At 49.2% G+C, this 15769-nt stretch overlaps 1 protein-coding gene across 2 annotated transcripts; it reads left to right on the top strand.

Annotated features, from left to right (window-relative positions):
- Positions 1 to 1057: 1057 nt before the first annotated feature.
- ERRFI1 (ERBB receptor feedback inhibitor 1) lies at positions 1058 to 15215 on the top strand. Of its 2 annotated transcripts, none has more exons than XM_043485487.1 (4): positions 1058 to 1231; positions 11241 to 11527; positions 11639 to 11715; positions 12591 to 15215. In XM_043485487.1, the coding sequence occupies exons 2-4, from the start codon at positions 11406 to 11408 to the stop codon at positions 13772 to 13774; spliced, it is 1383 nt and encodes a 460-aa protein (XP_043341422.1). In that variant the 5' UTR covers positions 1058 to 1231; positions 11241 to 11405; the 3' UTR covers positions 13775 to 15215. The 2 variants fall into 2 exon arrangements, with proteins under 2 accessions (XP_043341422.1, XP_043341421.1); XM_043485486.1 differs by having other exon boundaries at positions 1059 to 1231; positions 11332 to 11527.
- Positions 15216 to 15769: the final 554 nt, after the last annotated feature.

The raw sequence follows: 15769 nt of genomic DNA, 5'->3' as shown, positions 1-15769 counted from the left end.
AGGGGATTTGTTCTAGTTAAAACTGGAGGGTTTCCGTCTGTTTGCTTTTTTTCTTACTTTAGTTACTCTTGGTTTGTTATCATTTGTATTATTTATTTTACGGTTAAACTATAAGCCTAAGTTGCATCACTGGCGCCCTGAGAAACCTCCTCCCGCCGGCTCGCTGGTGTTTTGTCCTTGGACATCAGTGGCTGCCCTGATGCCAAGAGATGTTGAGGTCTGTGTGGGTCTATTATGTAAACAAGAGATTGGAACTCAAGTGGACACCGGGTTGAGGGTGGGGGACACCTTCTGGAAGCCCATGGGCGGCCTTATCCGGGTCAATAGCCAACCGGGCCTGGCCTCCATGTGCAGACGTGTGGTCAGAGGAGAGATGGCCAGACACCCTCACGAACGTGGCCTCGCTGACCCTCGCTGTCTCACACTGTGCCACTCTGCCCACTCTATCCTCCGATGCCCCGCTCTGTCCTTCCTTATCTTGCGCAGACCCTTGATGCCCCGCGCTGTCCCTCCCACTCCTCGGCCCGCGGGCCTCGTGGTGACCGCGGGTCCTGCAGGCAGGAGATGCGCCCCCCACCCCCACCCCCGCCACCCCAGGCCGGCCCGCAGAAGCTCCGCTCGCCTCCCCGCGGTGCCCTCGGCCCACCCACGCGGCCCGCGGACCGAGGAAGAGAAAACCCTCCGCAGGGCTGCAAACGAAGGAAACCCCGTGCGAGGCATGGCGCCGCCTTTGGTTCGCGCAGGAACCGCGGCCGAGGCCGGGCGGCCTGCACTCTTCAGAGGAAGATTCAGAGGAAGGAGTGCCCGGAGCTGGGCAGCGGCCTCCCGGATTCGGCAGAGCAAGGACGCCCGAGCCGCAGCAGGCCAAAAACACGTCCCTCGGGAGACAAAGACTGCTTCCCTGGCGAGGGGCCACCCGACGCCAGTGGACCCCACGCGAGCACCTTGACCGCGACATCGCCCCTTTAAGCGGATCGAGGCCGGGATTGGCTGCGCGGCGGAGGTGGGGCGGTGAGCGGCGACGTCACGGCCCCGCCCCCCGCGCTATATATTGAGGCGGCGGCGGTAGCGACGACGGCGGCCGAGTGCGAGCTTGGAGTGCGAGCGGGAGCGAGCGGCTGGCGTGGGGCGAGGCGCCTGCGCGGTGTCGGGCCCCTGAGCCCGAGGCGCTGAGACAGCCGGGACGGACATGCGCGGGAGGGCGCCGTGGGGCAGCCGCGGCTCTGCTGGGGTAAGGGGCCTATGGGCCCGGGGCGGGAAGGGCGGCGCCGCGCCCCTCGGGATTCCGGGCGGCTCCCGACGCGGGGCGGGTCCCCGGGGCATGGAGAGGGTCTCCCGACGCGAGTCTCCCGGGACGGAGGGAGGGGCCGGCCCGGCGCGCTGGAGACGCGCGGCTCCGGGAGCGGCGAGCCGGGTCCTGCGGCTGCGGGTTGGCGGCGGCCTCGGGCTCTTTCCTCCTCTTTCCCGGGGCTGCGCGAGTCTGGTCCGCACCGCGCGCCCGCAGACTGGGTCCGAGAGCTGCTAGGGGCCGGGGTCAGCGCGGGTTCTGACCCGCGGTCCCACTGCTTGGTCTCAGAGACGACAGTCATCCCCAGTCGGTGTACTTAATTCATCCGAGCAGCCCGGTGCCCTCCTCCTCGTCCTCCCAGGAACGCGATTCTTTGCTAGAACGTCCTAAATGCTGTCTCAAAAGGGAAAGAACTGCAGAATTGTGTTCGAAACGTGAACGCTTATTAGATATTTCGCCTGTGTGCGTGTGTGTATTTATATGTATATCGTAGTCTTGTACAAATTAGATGACTCTTTCACCAGGATTAGTACTGTATTGGTGCTTGCAAAGTCTTTATTAGGATTTCGTCATTGCTTGAAAGAAACCAGTCTCTTACCTGATAAAAAATATGAATAGATTGTTAGTCATAAACTTAAGTGCAGTCAGAATAGAAACTGTAGCTTTAAAAGAGATGTGTTGGTGACTTTAGGTACACCTGCAACACAGGTAGGGCAAGACTGGTTTCTAGGCAACTGTCAGGGGTGAAGAAAGGTGAGGTTAAAATGCTTTTTCCCCCCCTTCTTTTCTGGAGAACAAGTGTTCTGCAAAATTTCAAGCTTTTATAAATCTGTTAAGAATGCAGTGAGAAAGCATTTGTTGAGGAGACTGAGGCATCTGATTAAGTTCACCATACCTTGTCTTGCTTTCTTTTTTAAACTGCATTTCTGTTTTTTTGTTTGTTTTTCCTTTTTCTTTTATTTTTTAAACCTCACTGGAATTATGTAGCTGTAAGTGAAGATTTCCTTAAAGGCATTTTGATACCCATTTCAGGAAATGACCAAATTTTGTTAAGACCAAAATGAAAGAAATCAGGTCCTTGTTAACAGGCTGACGGTGATTGGTTATCAGTATGTTATCAATCAGTCAGGCTCATTTGCAGGTATTAGCAAATTTGAAGAGAATTACAAATTGGTTATAGCACGGAGTTCATTGCCTTCATTTCAAACACAGAGGTTTCCTTTTCAGCTGTGTGTTCTTGTGGACACTCACTGGGACTAACAATGTATAACCCAACAGATACTAGATTGTAGACTCCTTAAGGGCAGGAACCCTGCCTTGCACAGCTTCTGTCTTAGGCAGCTTTGCACATTAGTTCATGATTGATAAATAGTTGCAGGAAAGCGTATTTTACATTTTAAAATTCAGCAGGATTGCACCGGTCACTGATAAAGCTCAGAAAGCAAATCTGCTTTTTTCGAATGGCTGTTATGAAATGTCTGAATTATTCGTATTTTTGACAGATAGGGAGACCTGGCATTGTCATGCACTGGGTTTCCTACGTTAAGTTCACAGTGGACGCTAGTCGCTCGGTTCTGTGAGATTTAATTACAGTGTACACCTGAGTTTTTGTGTGGAAAGAGCTCTTAACTGCCGCTCCTCGGAAGCCGAACCAGGTAGTTCTTCCCTTCTGCTGGTAGTAATGGTAGCTTTTAAAAGCAAGCCACCCAAATTACAGGTGCAATCTAACATGCTGGAAACTGACCTGAATGTCTGCATACCATCAGGTTTCTTTAGAAAGATGAACAGAGGAGGGGAAAGGTGGTGCCAAGGGTAATTCCAGGAATTTGAATGTCACAGGCTCCCTCTAGCAGAGGCACAACTCTTGATCTAAATACAGTTGAATCAGTGCAGCAGCATCAGGGTTCCTGGAGTATCCTTCGGTGCTGCTGTTTGGTCTCTCATTTTAAAAGCTGATGGATAACCCACTAGAGAAACGAAATCTCGTTGTGGCATTCTGGCATTATCTGCACAGCATAAACACATGCTTTGTAAAGACAGATAAAATTGGTGAGTTTCGAGGGTTCTGAACCTAAGTGACTAGCTTCATACAGCAATTATTTTAAGGTAAGGGAGAATTAGCATGGGATTCAGATTTCGGAAGAGGGAAAAACAGAGTTCTGCCATTTGGAGTCACTGCTGATACTTGAATGCAGTCCCTTGTACCATCAAACTGGGCAATATTACCAAAAGGCCATCGAATATATTTTTTAAATGTGGGGCTCTGGCTACATGAGTTAGCCCTTTTCAACTCCAGAGTGCCATGATTCCACAAAACATTACAGTCTAACAGAGGACGCAGTAGGAAGGTAAGGATGAGAAGATACTGTTCCAAGAGCTCTTGCTACATAAAGGCCCCCCCAGAATATGAAACTCGACGAATCACAGGTTGTCTTTTGAAGATACTGTTCCCCCTGCATGAAATGCTATCCTCCTGAGTCTTCTCACGGCTGCATTTTCTTCATCCTTTAGATTCGCATTTGAAAAATCACGCAAGAGAAGCCTGCCTCCACTGCCTGCATGAATAGGTCCTCATCCCTCCTTGTCCTCTTACTGTTCCCCATTTGGTCCCTTGGCAGTGACCACAATCTGAAACTGCATGCCTGCCTGTTAGCTCTTTCCTCGCTAGACTGGGCTTTCCTTAGGCAGCACCATGTCCTTTTCGATGAGCGTTGTATCTAGTCAAAAAGAATAAGCATCTGGTAGCTATTTGTGAAAATATCAGTGAAACCCTGCCCTCTTAAGAACCCATGAGCTAAACACAGGAGCTGAGTTCAGTCTTGCTCTACCCAGTGGACCAGCGCTCAGGTCCTGTTCTGTGCATCAGTCTTCCCACCTGTAACCAAGAGGAGGAGAAACCAGACACTAGAAAGGAGAGGTGGGGAAAGTGTAGCGAGGAAGATGCTGGACCATGCTGGACCTTTAGCAGATAGGAGGATGCTTCACCTCACTTCACTCCCTCTGCAAAATGGAGATCATGATCCCTGCCTCTTCTCTTCTTACAGGGTTGTTGTGGGAATCAAGTGGGATGACAGGTTAGAAAGTGTTTTGTCATTTGTGGAACACTTTCCAAATACAAGACATTCTATCATTATATTCTGGATCTTACAGTAGAGCCTGATTATAAGACTCTATTGTAATAATGCCCCACAGAGATCCAGACTAGGAGTAGATTCAAAGGAGGCTCTCTGGGTGTATGTTGTGACCCCTTTTTATGGGTGAAGACAGACCTGCATTATTATCAAACGGATTATATGACGGCAGAGCGTCCCTGTGTCACTAAAGGTCGAGGGTCTCAAAGAACTGTTTGAGGTGGTCACAGAATGTATCAATGCCTTAATCCCGCCTCTCCTTTTAGAGGATAGATAGGACAGAACTGCAAGTAATAACTCTTACTGGAGATTTGAGAGACTGGAGGTTAAATAGGAACTTTGACACACTAAAGGTTACCCAAGGAAAACTGTTACCAGTCAACAGAGCCCCAGGACAGTCTGTCTGAGCCCCCGGAAGACTTGGGCTCCATAGTGGCTCAGATCACCCGTCAGCGAGGTGTGTGGGAGAACCTGGCTCAAGCCTGGAGCCTGGGTCCCTCAGCTCTGTGCCTCCAGTTGTCTCTGAATGAGGGTAATCACAGGCACCCAGCTCCCAGGGCTGTGGATTAAATTAGGTAATACACATAAAGCACTTAGAACAATGCCCGTCAGATAAGCATCCAGGGAACTAGTGATTATGCTTGCTGGGTTTCTGTTCACTGTAACAATCCCAGGTTACCCACTGGGTGACTTAAACGCTCGTTAAGTAAATTTGAAGTTTGAAAGGCACGCTTCCCATCATTAGACTATTGTGCTCATCGTCATTAAGATTTGAATAGAAATCCTGTATCCCCTACAATTGGAAACCTACCATGCACGTGTCTGAAAGGAATAATATTTTTCCCTCCAGTGTGTCTGTGTGTTCTGCTGATGCTAGCGGTGCTCTGTAGGGAAGGGACAAAGGACAAAAGCATCTGTTCCTGCCGCGGGGTGTTTCTGCTGTGTCACCGGGGCTGTGTGGGAGACGGCGGGAGTCCAGAGGCTGGCAGTGACCATGGAGTTGAATAAATAGGTTTTCCATTGGCTTGCCATTTCTTAAAATACTTAGCTAGAAAATATTCTGAATTGCTCCTGAACTTAGGTCATCCGGCTTTGACTGTGACAGTATGAAGGTGAAATATTCTCCTGGTCACCTTGGTTTTTACCACCTACCAATGGGCTGTTACATACCAGGCCTGGAGCTGCAGGAGGACAAAATATGCCCATTCCCACTGCACTGGGCCACTTATGCCTTCACAGAAACCACTGAGTTTCGTTCCATGTTATTAACTTCATTCAACACCCTTGTAAGTCATCTGGGCATTCAGAGTGAAGCTGTTGATGCTTCCACAGAGCGGCCTGTACCTTGCAACCCCCTCTCTTCCTCCTCCCTCCGCCCCCCGCCAGATCACACCTGTTAAAATCTGAGAAACACCCTGAATTAGAGCCAGTGATTTTTGAAGAGCCTTCTGCTTTCAATAAATCAACTCAGACCACACAACACCATAGCAGATGTGAACACGGAATGTGTTAGGTGAGAGCAAATCAGTAAGTTTTCTCATATTCCTAATAAAAGTGAAAACCCTCTAGAACAGCCAGACTGAATGTTCAGTGCAGATCGCTCGGCCATTAGTGCTGTAGACACTGATCACAGGAAAAATAGTGAGGTTTGGTTTTGTTTTCTTTTTAACTTTCCCAAAGGTGACTATTTTAGACATTTTCAGAATGAAAGATTAATTGGTTTCTTTGGTGGGGGGAGGGGGTGGAATCTAAAATCCTGGTATTTGTCACAGTCTGAAGTCTTTCTTTTTTCTCAAATTTTGGCTCTAAATATAGTTACCTGATATCTCCCTGGATATGGAAATTGTTAGGGAGGTAATTATTAAATGCAGCTGAGAAGACCATTTATCACCCTGAATAAACAGAAATCAGGTTCTTAAACCAGATTGAAAGAAGGAAATTACATCACACTTTTAAATAAGGAAGCACTGAGCAGAACTGGATGAGTCGTGTGACAAAAATGTGCCCCTCCCCCTCTCGTGGATTGCTTCTGAGATTTATTAATGAGATCTGTGGCCAGGTAAGCATATCTAGGTTACTGTCTTAAGGTAGCCTGGTTTTTTAAAGAACAGTATCAAAGAGGTTATCCTCAAACAAAAAGCATGTGATTTCACCTATTTAATAAAGAATGTGGAATGTGCTTTTGGGTGTACCTCCCTTTTTTTTTAGGAAAATGAACTTAAATTTAGCAGCAAAAACACAGTAGGTGCCTTATAATCCAGAAGAGAAGGTGACATTGTTTCTGTTGTTAGGAAGCCCCCACCTGATTGCTTTAACCAAGCATGTAGTAACAGCTGCCAGTGTGGAAAGTTACAGTGTTAACCATTTAAGCTTCTAATCTTTTTACTACCCAGTGTCAAAACCGTCCACTTTGGGTTTTGGAAATGAATTTAGTGAGCATTCCTTGTCGGCTCCATGTCCCTAGACTTGTTGTATTATAATTGAGCAGTGTCATCAAATGTTAAGTTTATCCCTTACAAATCTGTGCTTTTCCCCTTCTTCACTGATTTATATTATAAATTACATGAGTCTTTCATGTAATTACTTTTTTTAAAAAAATGAGATGAATGTTTTCTCAGAGTCCGGTTAATAAGCACATGTTAGAGATGAATGAGACTAGGATCTGTTGGAGGAGGGGAGGCGGAGAGTCCTGTTGTAGAAAATCAGGATGATAGAAGGGGACTGGGGCGCAGCACAGAATAATCAGGCCCTGGAGACACTTCTCTGGCTTTTCCGGAGAAGGTAGCGTGAGAAGCTGCCCTGAAGGACATACTGGTTTCTAACAGCAGTTTGGGGAAAGGAGAAGCAAGAGCTTGAAAAAGGTGGACTGGGGCCTTGTTCTGGAGGCCTTCAGTGGTAGGCTGAGCGGCATGTATGGAGAAGCCTTTGAAGGTCTTTGAGCAGCGGAAGATCTAAGCTTGAGCTTAGGCTAGGTCAGTTACAGAGATCCAGCGTGTAGGATGGATTGGGGATCTTCATAGCCAAGGCAGCTTAGGACGGAAGGAAGATAGATTTGAGAAAAACAGCATAGAAATAAGCTCTGGCCTTTGGTGATTCAACGCAGTTCTGCTGTGGCTCAGGATAAAAATGGTGCCTTTGGGAGACGTGTGATCTGCTTAGACTGTGAACTAGTTTGGGAAGGGAGTGTGGCAAGAGGGGTTTGGTTTGTGGAGTTCCAGATGCCAGGGGACCATCCAAGTGGAAAGGCAATCACCAGACAATAGGACATGCAAAGTGGAGGCTTGAGCCGGGGCTGGACCTGGGATTCAGGAGCTGTGATGCGGGGTTGAAGCCCTCTCCAGGGATCAGAACTCAAGGTGGGGCCCAGGTTGTTAGGAGAGAAAGTAAAGAGGCAACCTCAAGAAACAGATGGTTTTAGGGTTGTCCTTTGTTTTTCCTTGAATTAAAAAAAAAGAAATGATGTTAATAGGAAAAAGGAGTTCACACCTGCCATTGGTATTGAACAGCATTTTCGACCCTAAAAGGCTAAAGATTAGTCCACGTATTTCAGAAGAGCTACCATACCCAAGACTATGGATACCCTGGGCAGTGTGCTAGGCTGCCCAGATTGCCATCAGGTTTCATGTTTTCTGCGTTTCATCACCTAGTGCCATCTTGGACTTGTAGATTCTGGTTTTCCCCGGGGCGGGAGAGGGGGGTATCTTTTTGCAGTTGTTTTCCTAATTAATCGTAAGGCAGAGCTCATTTTACACATGTACGGGGACAAAATTCACAATGCAGCAGCATCAGCTTGTTTCCTTGAGCTCTGCACACATTTCTTTTAACTCGGGGTTGACCAATGGATGGATCCACCACCCCCACTCCAAGGAGTACACATATTGAATGCTTCTAGAGTTTTTTGAGAGGCATAAAAGAATTCCAGGTGGTTCCGTCCCCCACCCACAGTTCATTGCCTGAGGAACACCCTGTAGAAATTGGCTTCTGGACCTGGAGCAGGCTGCCCTCCTGGGAGTCCGCCGTGGGGAGTTATTCTCCAGAAGGAGACAGAGAGAGCAGTGACACTGCCGCGGAGCTCCCTGTGCGAGCCAGTGGGAGGTTTGGACAGTTTCATAACACAGCCCATTCACAATTCCCCATTGAAATGTAGAGGCAGGTCACCTTCGATGAATGCACAAAGACACTATTGTGGTCACAAGCGAGCTGCCTCAGTGAACACAATTCTTTTTATACTGAAGAAAAAAAAAAAAATTTTTTTTTTTCCCCCTTAAGAAAGCTAACAAGTAGGTGATAGAAACAATGACCGAAAAATAACTTTTTCTAGAACATATACAGAATGTTAAGGGACCATTGACACGGAGGGCCAGGATTCCGAGGCCATTTCAGCAGAGGCGATGGTTACACAATCACTCTGTTGAAAGCGAAGATTTAGATGGCATTAGGAGTCTGACACACAGTAATTACTGGTAGTTCTTGTTGGCCTGCAGACAGGTGGGGGCTGGGCCTGCACAGTCCCCCGCAGCACTTTCCTGTAATCTGGATGGGCGATCTTCAAACGTGTGCTTTCAAACCACTTAAATACCATATTCTTCTTCCTCTCTGGCCTTTCATTTTTCTATCACCACAGATACGCTCCCTGTTGTCCTGCCAGCGCTTGTAGATCTCTTAGGAAGAGCAATCTAAACCACCGGGCAGGGACAGAGAAGAAGTGTCTAGCATATCTTTTTCTAAAGCTTGTGTTTAAAATTTTTTTCTTAGAGCTTAAATTGAATTCAAAGGAAGTAAAAACACATTTCGCTGTGTTCCTGACCTAAAAACCAACTCTGAAGAACAACAGAAAAGACCTCCCCTAAATAACTTAGATTTCTGAAATGATGGGTTTCCCCCGCTTTCTTTATCTTTAGAGAGTGATGAAAGATAAAGTTTGACTATTAGAAATAATATTATAAACCGATTAAGTCTCTGCCTAGTATATTCAAACAGCTGACTTTGGGAGAGTAAAAAAGCTGAGAAGTGGTAATTGGGCCCCCTGGTCCTTTGTCACTGAAACTACTGTCTCTACATTCCTTTTTATGAAAAAAAAAAAAATAGTAATATTTGCAGAGTGTTTTTTTAGACCCTTAACTTAAAAACAATTCTGTGCCTTACATATAGTATACATTCAGTTGATATTGACAATACTAATAGTTTGATGGCGTTGTACAAACATACATTCAACAAACGTCTACTTACCCAGCACCTGCTCCTGTTCAGATGGTGATAATTAATGACTGGGACACAGCTTCTTTCCTGAGCTCACAGTCTCGTAGGGGGTGACAGATTGGTCCCTGAAACAGAACCCTGACCCGTGTGCCGCCTCCCTCTGCTCCACACACCCATCTCTCTCACACTCGTGTTGCCCACAGTCCTCAGCACAGCACCCAGCTCTCTTGGTTTGTGCAAACACAGTTGCCAAGAGGACGAGAAGGGATCATGAAGTGTATGTACACATCACAGAAGGGGTCATTGTGACACACAGGGTCGACAGGGGATGTTCTCAACTTGTTCTAAGCAGATGGGAATATCTGAAAAGGGGGCAGAGATGGGTGCTAATCATGAGTACACCTCGCCAATGAATACAGGAAACTAAAGAGAGGGAGGGGGGGCTGAGGGGAGGGGGGGCTCCAGAAATGTGGCATCCCACTGGGGTTGGAGGAGTCTGAAGAGAGGGGAATTAGGAGAAATTGCACTGACTTGGCCTCTCTCACCCATGCCTCGGAGCAAGGCAGCACATAAATTACTAGGCACTCCACCAGGGAGAATGCAGAGAATGCAGACATCAGTTTGCCTTTAAAAAGGAGGAGGATGCTGTCCAGGCCTCTGCCCGAAGCCGGTCATCCTGCAGAACTTGATTTTTTTACAGGAAAATGGGAGTGAGTGTCCTCTGTGCGTGAGGACTTCTCGATTCCTGCACAAGTAGTGACTGGAGAATTTGTCTTCCCAGGGCCCATCCCCACCCTCCACCACCACCCCCCAACCCTGAAATACAGAATCTAAATAAGTGCTGGGCTTGTGGGGTCATCAGGTGACAGCTGTAGACCCTCTGCTTCATCAAAGCATCGGGTCTTAGTGATCAGTGGTGCTGCCATATCGAACACAGTAATTCCTGAAATGACTTTCTTAGCTTGGGACAGGGTGGGGTGGGGTGGGGTGGGGTGGGGTGCAGGGAGTAGGGAATGAGCTCCACGCTCAGCACAACCACACACGGGCAGGTCGGTCTGCTAGGAGACTGGAGAGACGTCTGTGTGAGGCCTCTCTGTGTGCACCTGTCTGCCCCCCACGCCCAACCCCCCAAGGTCTGCCCTGGCCAGAGACGGACTGTTTCTCATTGGCTGAAAACATCTTAGTATTTACCGCATGCATGCTAAGTCGCTTCAGTCATATCCGACTCTCTGCAACCCTGTGGACTGTAGCCCGCCAGGCTCCTCAGTCCATGGGATTCTCCAGGCAAGAGTACTGGATTGGGTTGCCATTGCCTCCTCCAGGGAATCTTCCCAACCCAGGGATTGAATCCACATCTCTTAATGATGTCTCCTGCATTGGCAAGGAGGTTCTTTATCACTAGTGCCACCTGGGAAGCCTGTATTTACCACCACTACCACCGCCCAAAAAAGACTTCTAATGTCTGCATTTAAGTAACCTTGTGAAAAGTAAGAACTCAGTGTATGACGTGCTGCGGTCCGTGGGGTCGCTGAGTCGGACATAACTTGGTAACTGAACAGCAGCAGCAGCAAATGTAAACATGACTGGGTGGAAGTTTGTAACTGGATGTTTCTGTTCTGCAGGCCTTGAAATTCTCTCCCCTCGAGTTCCTCATGCTTTGGGATTGTTTACACTGCTCTCAACCTCCTCTGTGCCCACCCCCCCCCCCACCAGGGAATGAAAGCCACTGGTTGACTGTACGCATCCCTGGGCATCGCAAGTCTGAAGACATCCCAGAATAAGGCACAATGTCCATGGCAGGAGTGGCTGCTCAGGAGATCAGAGTCCCATTAAAAACTGGATTTCTGCACGATGGCCAAGCCTTGGGGAGCCTGAAGGCCTGCTGGGGTGGCCGCAGCGAGTTTGAGAAGTAAGTGCAGGACGTGGGGCTGCCAGAGCCCCCGAGCGGGTGACGTCGGAGCAAGAGAGGGGATGTGGTTGCTACCTGTTTGTGACCCAGATGTCCGTCCTTCCCTTTCAGCGGCTTTTTAAACATCGACCCGATAACCATGGCCTACAGTCTGAACTCGCGGGCGCAGGAGCAGCTAACCTCCATCGGTATGTGTCCAGAGTGTCCTGAGAACCCGGGTGCCCGCGGCATGGGGAGAGGAGGCTGGCAGCCCCGAGGGAGCCTGTCCCCCAGTGCTGTTTTCTAAATGAGGAAGTGACTGAGGCCATTTCCGACAGGAGTCTGACCCCTAGTGGCAGCAGATCCTGAAGTCAGCGTGTTCTTGTCAGGCTCTCGGTGGCTCAGCTGGAGTCACTGGGTCTCTGTGTGGAGGCGTGAAGCCACCCCAGCCAGGAAACACTGAACTCTCTGGGACCTTAGACACGAGCTGTCTTCTTCCTTACTAGCTTCGAACACCTGTTTGAAAGTAACAGAATAGTACAGGTACTGACAGAAACTTAGACGAATTTGTGTATCATCAGCCCTTCTAGTGTGAACATCACGTCCCTTAGATTTTTGCCAAGGGCTGCCTGTCACATCACGGGTGAGTCCACCAGCTCTGGGTACCGCGATGGGCTGGGTAAGGCCTCGTTATCTCAGGCCTGCCCCACGTGTCCTGGGTGGCCCGTCTTGCAAATGGCCAGGTTGGTGTGGCCTGGCTCCCCAAATTACATGCTGCTCACCTTCCGTGGACTTCGCGCACGTCACAGAACCTGTCTGGGGCGTGTGGGCGTGCGCCGCGCACACGGCCAAGACGATGGAAGAGATAATTTGTTCTTTGAACCAGATCAGGTGCGTTCCCCGCCTCCAGGCCCTTGATTACACCCGCGGCAGTTGCCTGGGTGTGCTCAGCGTTCCAGCAGCTGGTGTTTCACCACGAGTGACCCAGCCGAAGGTGACAGGAATGCGGGCTGCTGGGGTGGGGTCCGGTCCCCGCCATGGGGAGAGCACAGGCCATCCTCCATAACCTCTCGCTTCCTTCCAGGGCGCACCTCCAGATCCACCCCAATGAGCAGCAGCCACTGTGCAGAGCCCGGCCCCCCTCCGAAGTCCCGCCTGCCTCCCCTCATCATCCCGCCAAGTGAAGGCTGGGGGCAGCAGGAGGAGGACCGGGTGGCGTGTGGACTGAAGAAGCTGGCGGTGAACGGGGTCTGTGCTGCCACACCCCCGCTGACCCCCGTCAAGAGTCCCCTGTCCCTCTTCTCCGGCCCAGTGCCCTGCGAGCGGGGCTCCCGGCCCCTGCCACCATTGCCCATCTCCGAGGACCTCGCCCTGGATGAGACGGACTGTGAGGTCGAGTTCCTCACCAGCTCGGACACGGACTTCCTTCTGGAAGACTGCGGGCTCTCCGACTTCAGAGCCGATGGCCCCGGCAGACGCAGCTTCCGAGGATGCGGACAGATCAACTATGCATATTTCGACACCCCAACCGTCTCCGCCGTGGATCTCAGCCAGGAACCCGACCAGGTGGCTGGGGTGCCGAGTGCCAACCCCCCTCCGCCTCAGGCCCACCGGAGACTGAGGAGGTCTCACTCAGGCCCCGCGGGCTCCTTCAACAAGCCGGCCATCAGGATCTCCAGCTCCGTGCACAGGGCTTCTCCCAATTCCGACGACGACAAGCCCGAAGTTCCCCCTCGGGTCCCCATCCCTCCCCGGCCGGCCAAGCCAGACTACAGAAGGTGGTCGGCCGAGGTCACCTCCAGCACCTACAGCGATGAGGACAGGCCCCCCAAAGTCCCACCAAGAGAGCCCTTGTCCCGGAGCAACTCCCGCACCCCAAGCCCCAAAAGCCTCCCATCTTACCTCAACGGGGTCATGCCCCCCACGCAGAGCTTTGCCCCCGACCCCAAGTACGTGAGCAGCAAAGCCCTGCAGAGACAGCACAGTGAGGGAGCTGCCGGCAAGGCGCCCTGCATCCTGCCCATCATTGAAAATGGGAAGAAGGTGAGCTCCACGCATTACTACCTGCTCCCTGAGAGGCCGCCCTACCTGGACAGATTTGAAAAATTTTTTAGGGAAGCAGAAGAAACACACGGGAACACCCCCGTCCACCCCATCCTGGCCAATGGCAGTATCTCTTCAGCCCCAGAAAAGCTGGACCTAAAGCCACGAGTGGACCTGGGAGGCCATGTGAAGCGCAAACATTTCTCCTATGTGGTTTCTCCTTAGACCCTGGAGTCCCAGCTCAGCAGAGGTGCCATGGGAGCGAGTGGTTCTCTCGCAGTTCCCCAGACCCGTCAAGGTTCCCTGGGAAAATAGTCCAGATCACAGGCTCAGAGAGTCGAACTCTCCGTCTGAACGGGAAGGGCTTAGTCAGGAGGTGCTGAGGTGCTGAGCATCCCTGACCGTGTGAGCGTCAGAGAAAAGTCTGCTCAAGCCTGTCATTTAAAGATGCGATGCAGGGAGGAAGGACAAGGGACACGCATATGTGTGCACGTTAGACGCCTGCATCTACACTTGTGATAAAATCATAGATTCTAGTTGCAAGTTAACCCAGTAGTTCTGTCTTAGAGTAATATATATTTAGAACAATAAAACTCAAGCTGGAGGATGGCTCCTGAGAGACTGAAAATTGAGCAAATGGGAGAGAATACAGTATTGTTTAGCTCAGAATCATAAAATATTATACATATATATTATTATTTTTTTGCATAATAAGGTTGAAGATTGCCAGCTCTGAGGCCTGTTCTGTTTTGTTTCCTTTATTTTTACAAGCAGTTTTTCCATGGAGGGCAGGCCATACATTCTTTCTATGACTTCACGTGCCTGGTTTAAGTCGTCCTGAGACCTAAATCCTGTAGGTCTTGCTGGAGGGATGGCAGCACCTTTGGTACCGTATTCTCACCTGTCCGGGTCTCATATGAAAAATGGGAAGGTAACAGAATAAGTCATTTTTCCTTACCATTCCTTCTCTGTTCCACCCACCCCCAGGAAACGCAGGACACATGGGGAAAAACAGACTCTTGGCCAGTGTTGAGGATGTCAGTTGAAGCAATAATGAAGCAGTCAGCTGTTGGGTTGAGAGTATCTGTGTGGAGATGTGTGTTGTGGGTTTCTTTTCTTTTTTTCCCTCCCCTATTTTAGTTGCATATGAATAAACAAATACAACACAAGCTGGCCTTGTGTTGCTGGTTCCTCTTCAGTATTTCCTGGGGATTATTTGCTTTCTAAGTAAAACCCTTCTGACCAACAGCCCAGTATGTCTTAAGACCGGAGGTCACATCATCTACTTTGGAAATTCTCACGGCAGGCTGCTCCACTCAGATCTGGTGAGACATAAAGCTCATGTTCCACTTTCACATGCTTTGCTGTGTTTATCTTGTGTAGAGCAGCACAGAAGAGATGGTGCTCATTAACAGAAGTACCTTACTACAATGTTCTCCACATTAAACAAGCTGTTTACAGTTTAAACTGCTGAGTGATGTTATTTGAGCTATTTAAAGCTTATATTTTAGTATGAACTAAATGAAGGTTAAAACATGCTTTAGAAAAAGGCACTGATTTCTGCATTTATGTGTACAGTATTGGACAAAGGATTTTATTCATTTTTTGTTGCATTATTTTGAATATTGTCTTTTCATTTTAATAAAGTTATAATACTTATTTATGACACCGTTAATAATGTTTCTTGCCTACACTCTTATACAATTTTGTGTCTCGAGTAATATGACAACTTGACCACTTTTAAGCAGAAAGGAAGATGTTTTAGAGTCTAATATACACTTGAAATTTACCATCATTCCCTAAAATCACAAATAATTTGAGTAATTTAGATTTAAGTAGTATACAGACAACAGCAAAAATGAGCTGTTTGTATTGACCTGTAACAATTAAAAGGGTCCTTTTGAATTGATGCTGGTATGTTGTCATGGAAACAGTTTCCCTGTGAGGAGGGATGTCCCCATCAAGTGGACTGTAACAGGAAGGAAGCGGCTCTGACGTGGACGTGACATGTCTCATCTTGGGCTTGAGGACTAGGTCTGGATTGCCCTGGGTCCTTTGGAAGGCCCTGCTTTTTGCTTGACCTGAAGCCCCCAAAGGAAGTACAGCCTGCCCCAGCCTCTCAGGGTCACAGTTTTGGGAAGTAGGAGGAAACGGGGATGCTGTTGGGGAGGGCGCCCTCCTGTCCAGTGTCACTCGCCTAGTTCTCTTTGCTTTACTCTG

This window comes from Cervus canadensis, chromosome 13 (assembly GCF_019320065.1).
Source record: "Cervus canadensis isolate Bull #8, Minnesota chromosome 13, ASM1932006v1, whole genome shotgun sequence".
In the NCBI taxonomy this organism is placed as follows: Eukaryota; Metazoa; Chordata; class Mammalia; order Artiodactyla; family Cervidae; genus Cervus; species Cervus canadensis.
This window is presented reverse-complemented; position numbering and strand designations above follow the sequence as displayed.

Bases quoted from the DNA above. Each gene is read 5' to 3' on its own strand.
- ERRFI1 (XM_043485487.1), top strand. From the start codon at position 11,406: ATGTCCATGGCAGGAGTGGCTGCTCAGGAGATCAGAGTCCCATTAAAA. The intron at 11,528-11,638 runs GTAAGTGCAGGA...CTTCCCTTTCAG, and splicing joins GGCCGCAGCGAGTTTGAGAA to CGGCTTTTTAAACATCGACC. The intron at 11,716-12,590 runs GTATGTGTCCAG...GCTTCCTTCCAG, and splicing joins GGAGCAGCTAACCTCCATCG to GGCGCACCTCCAGATCCACC.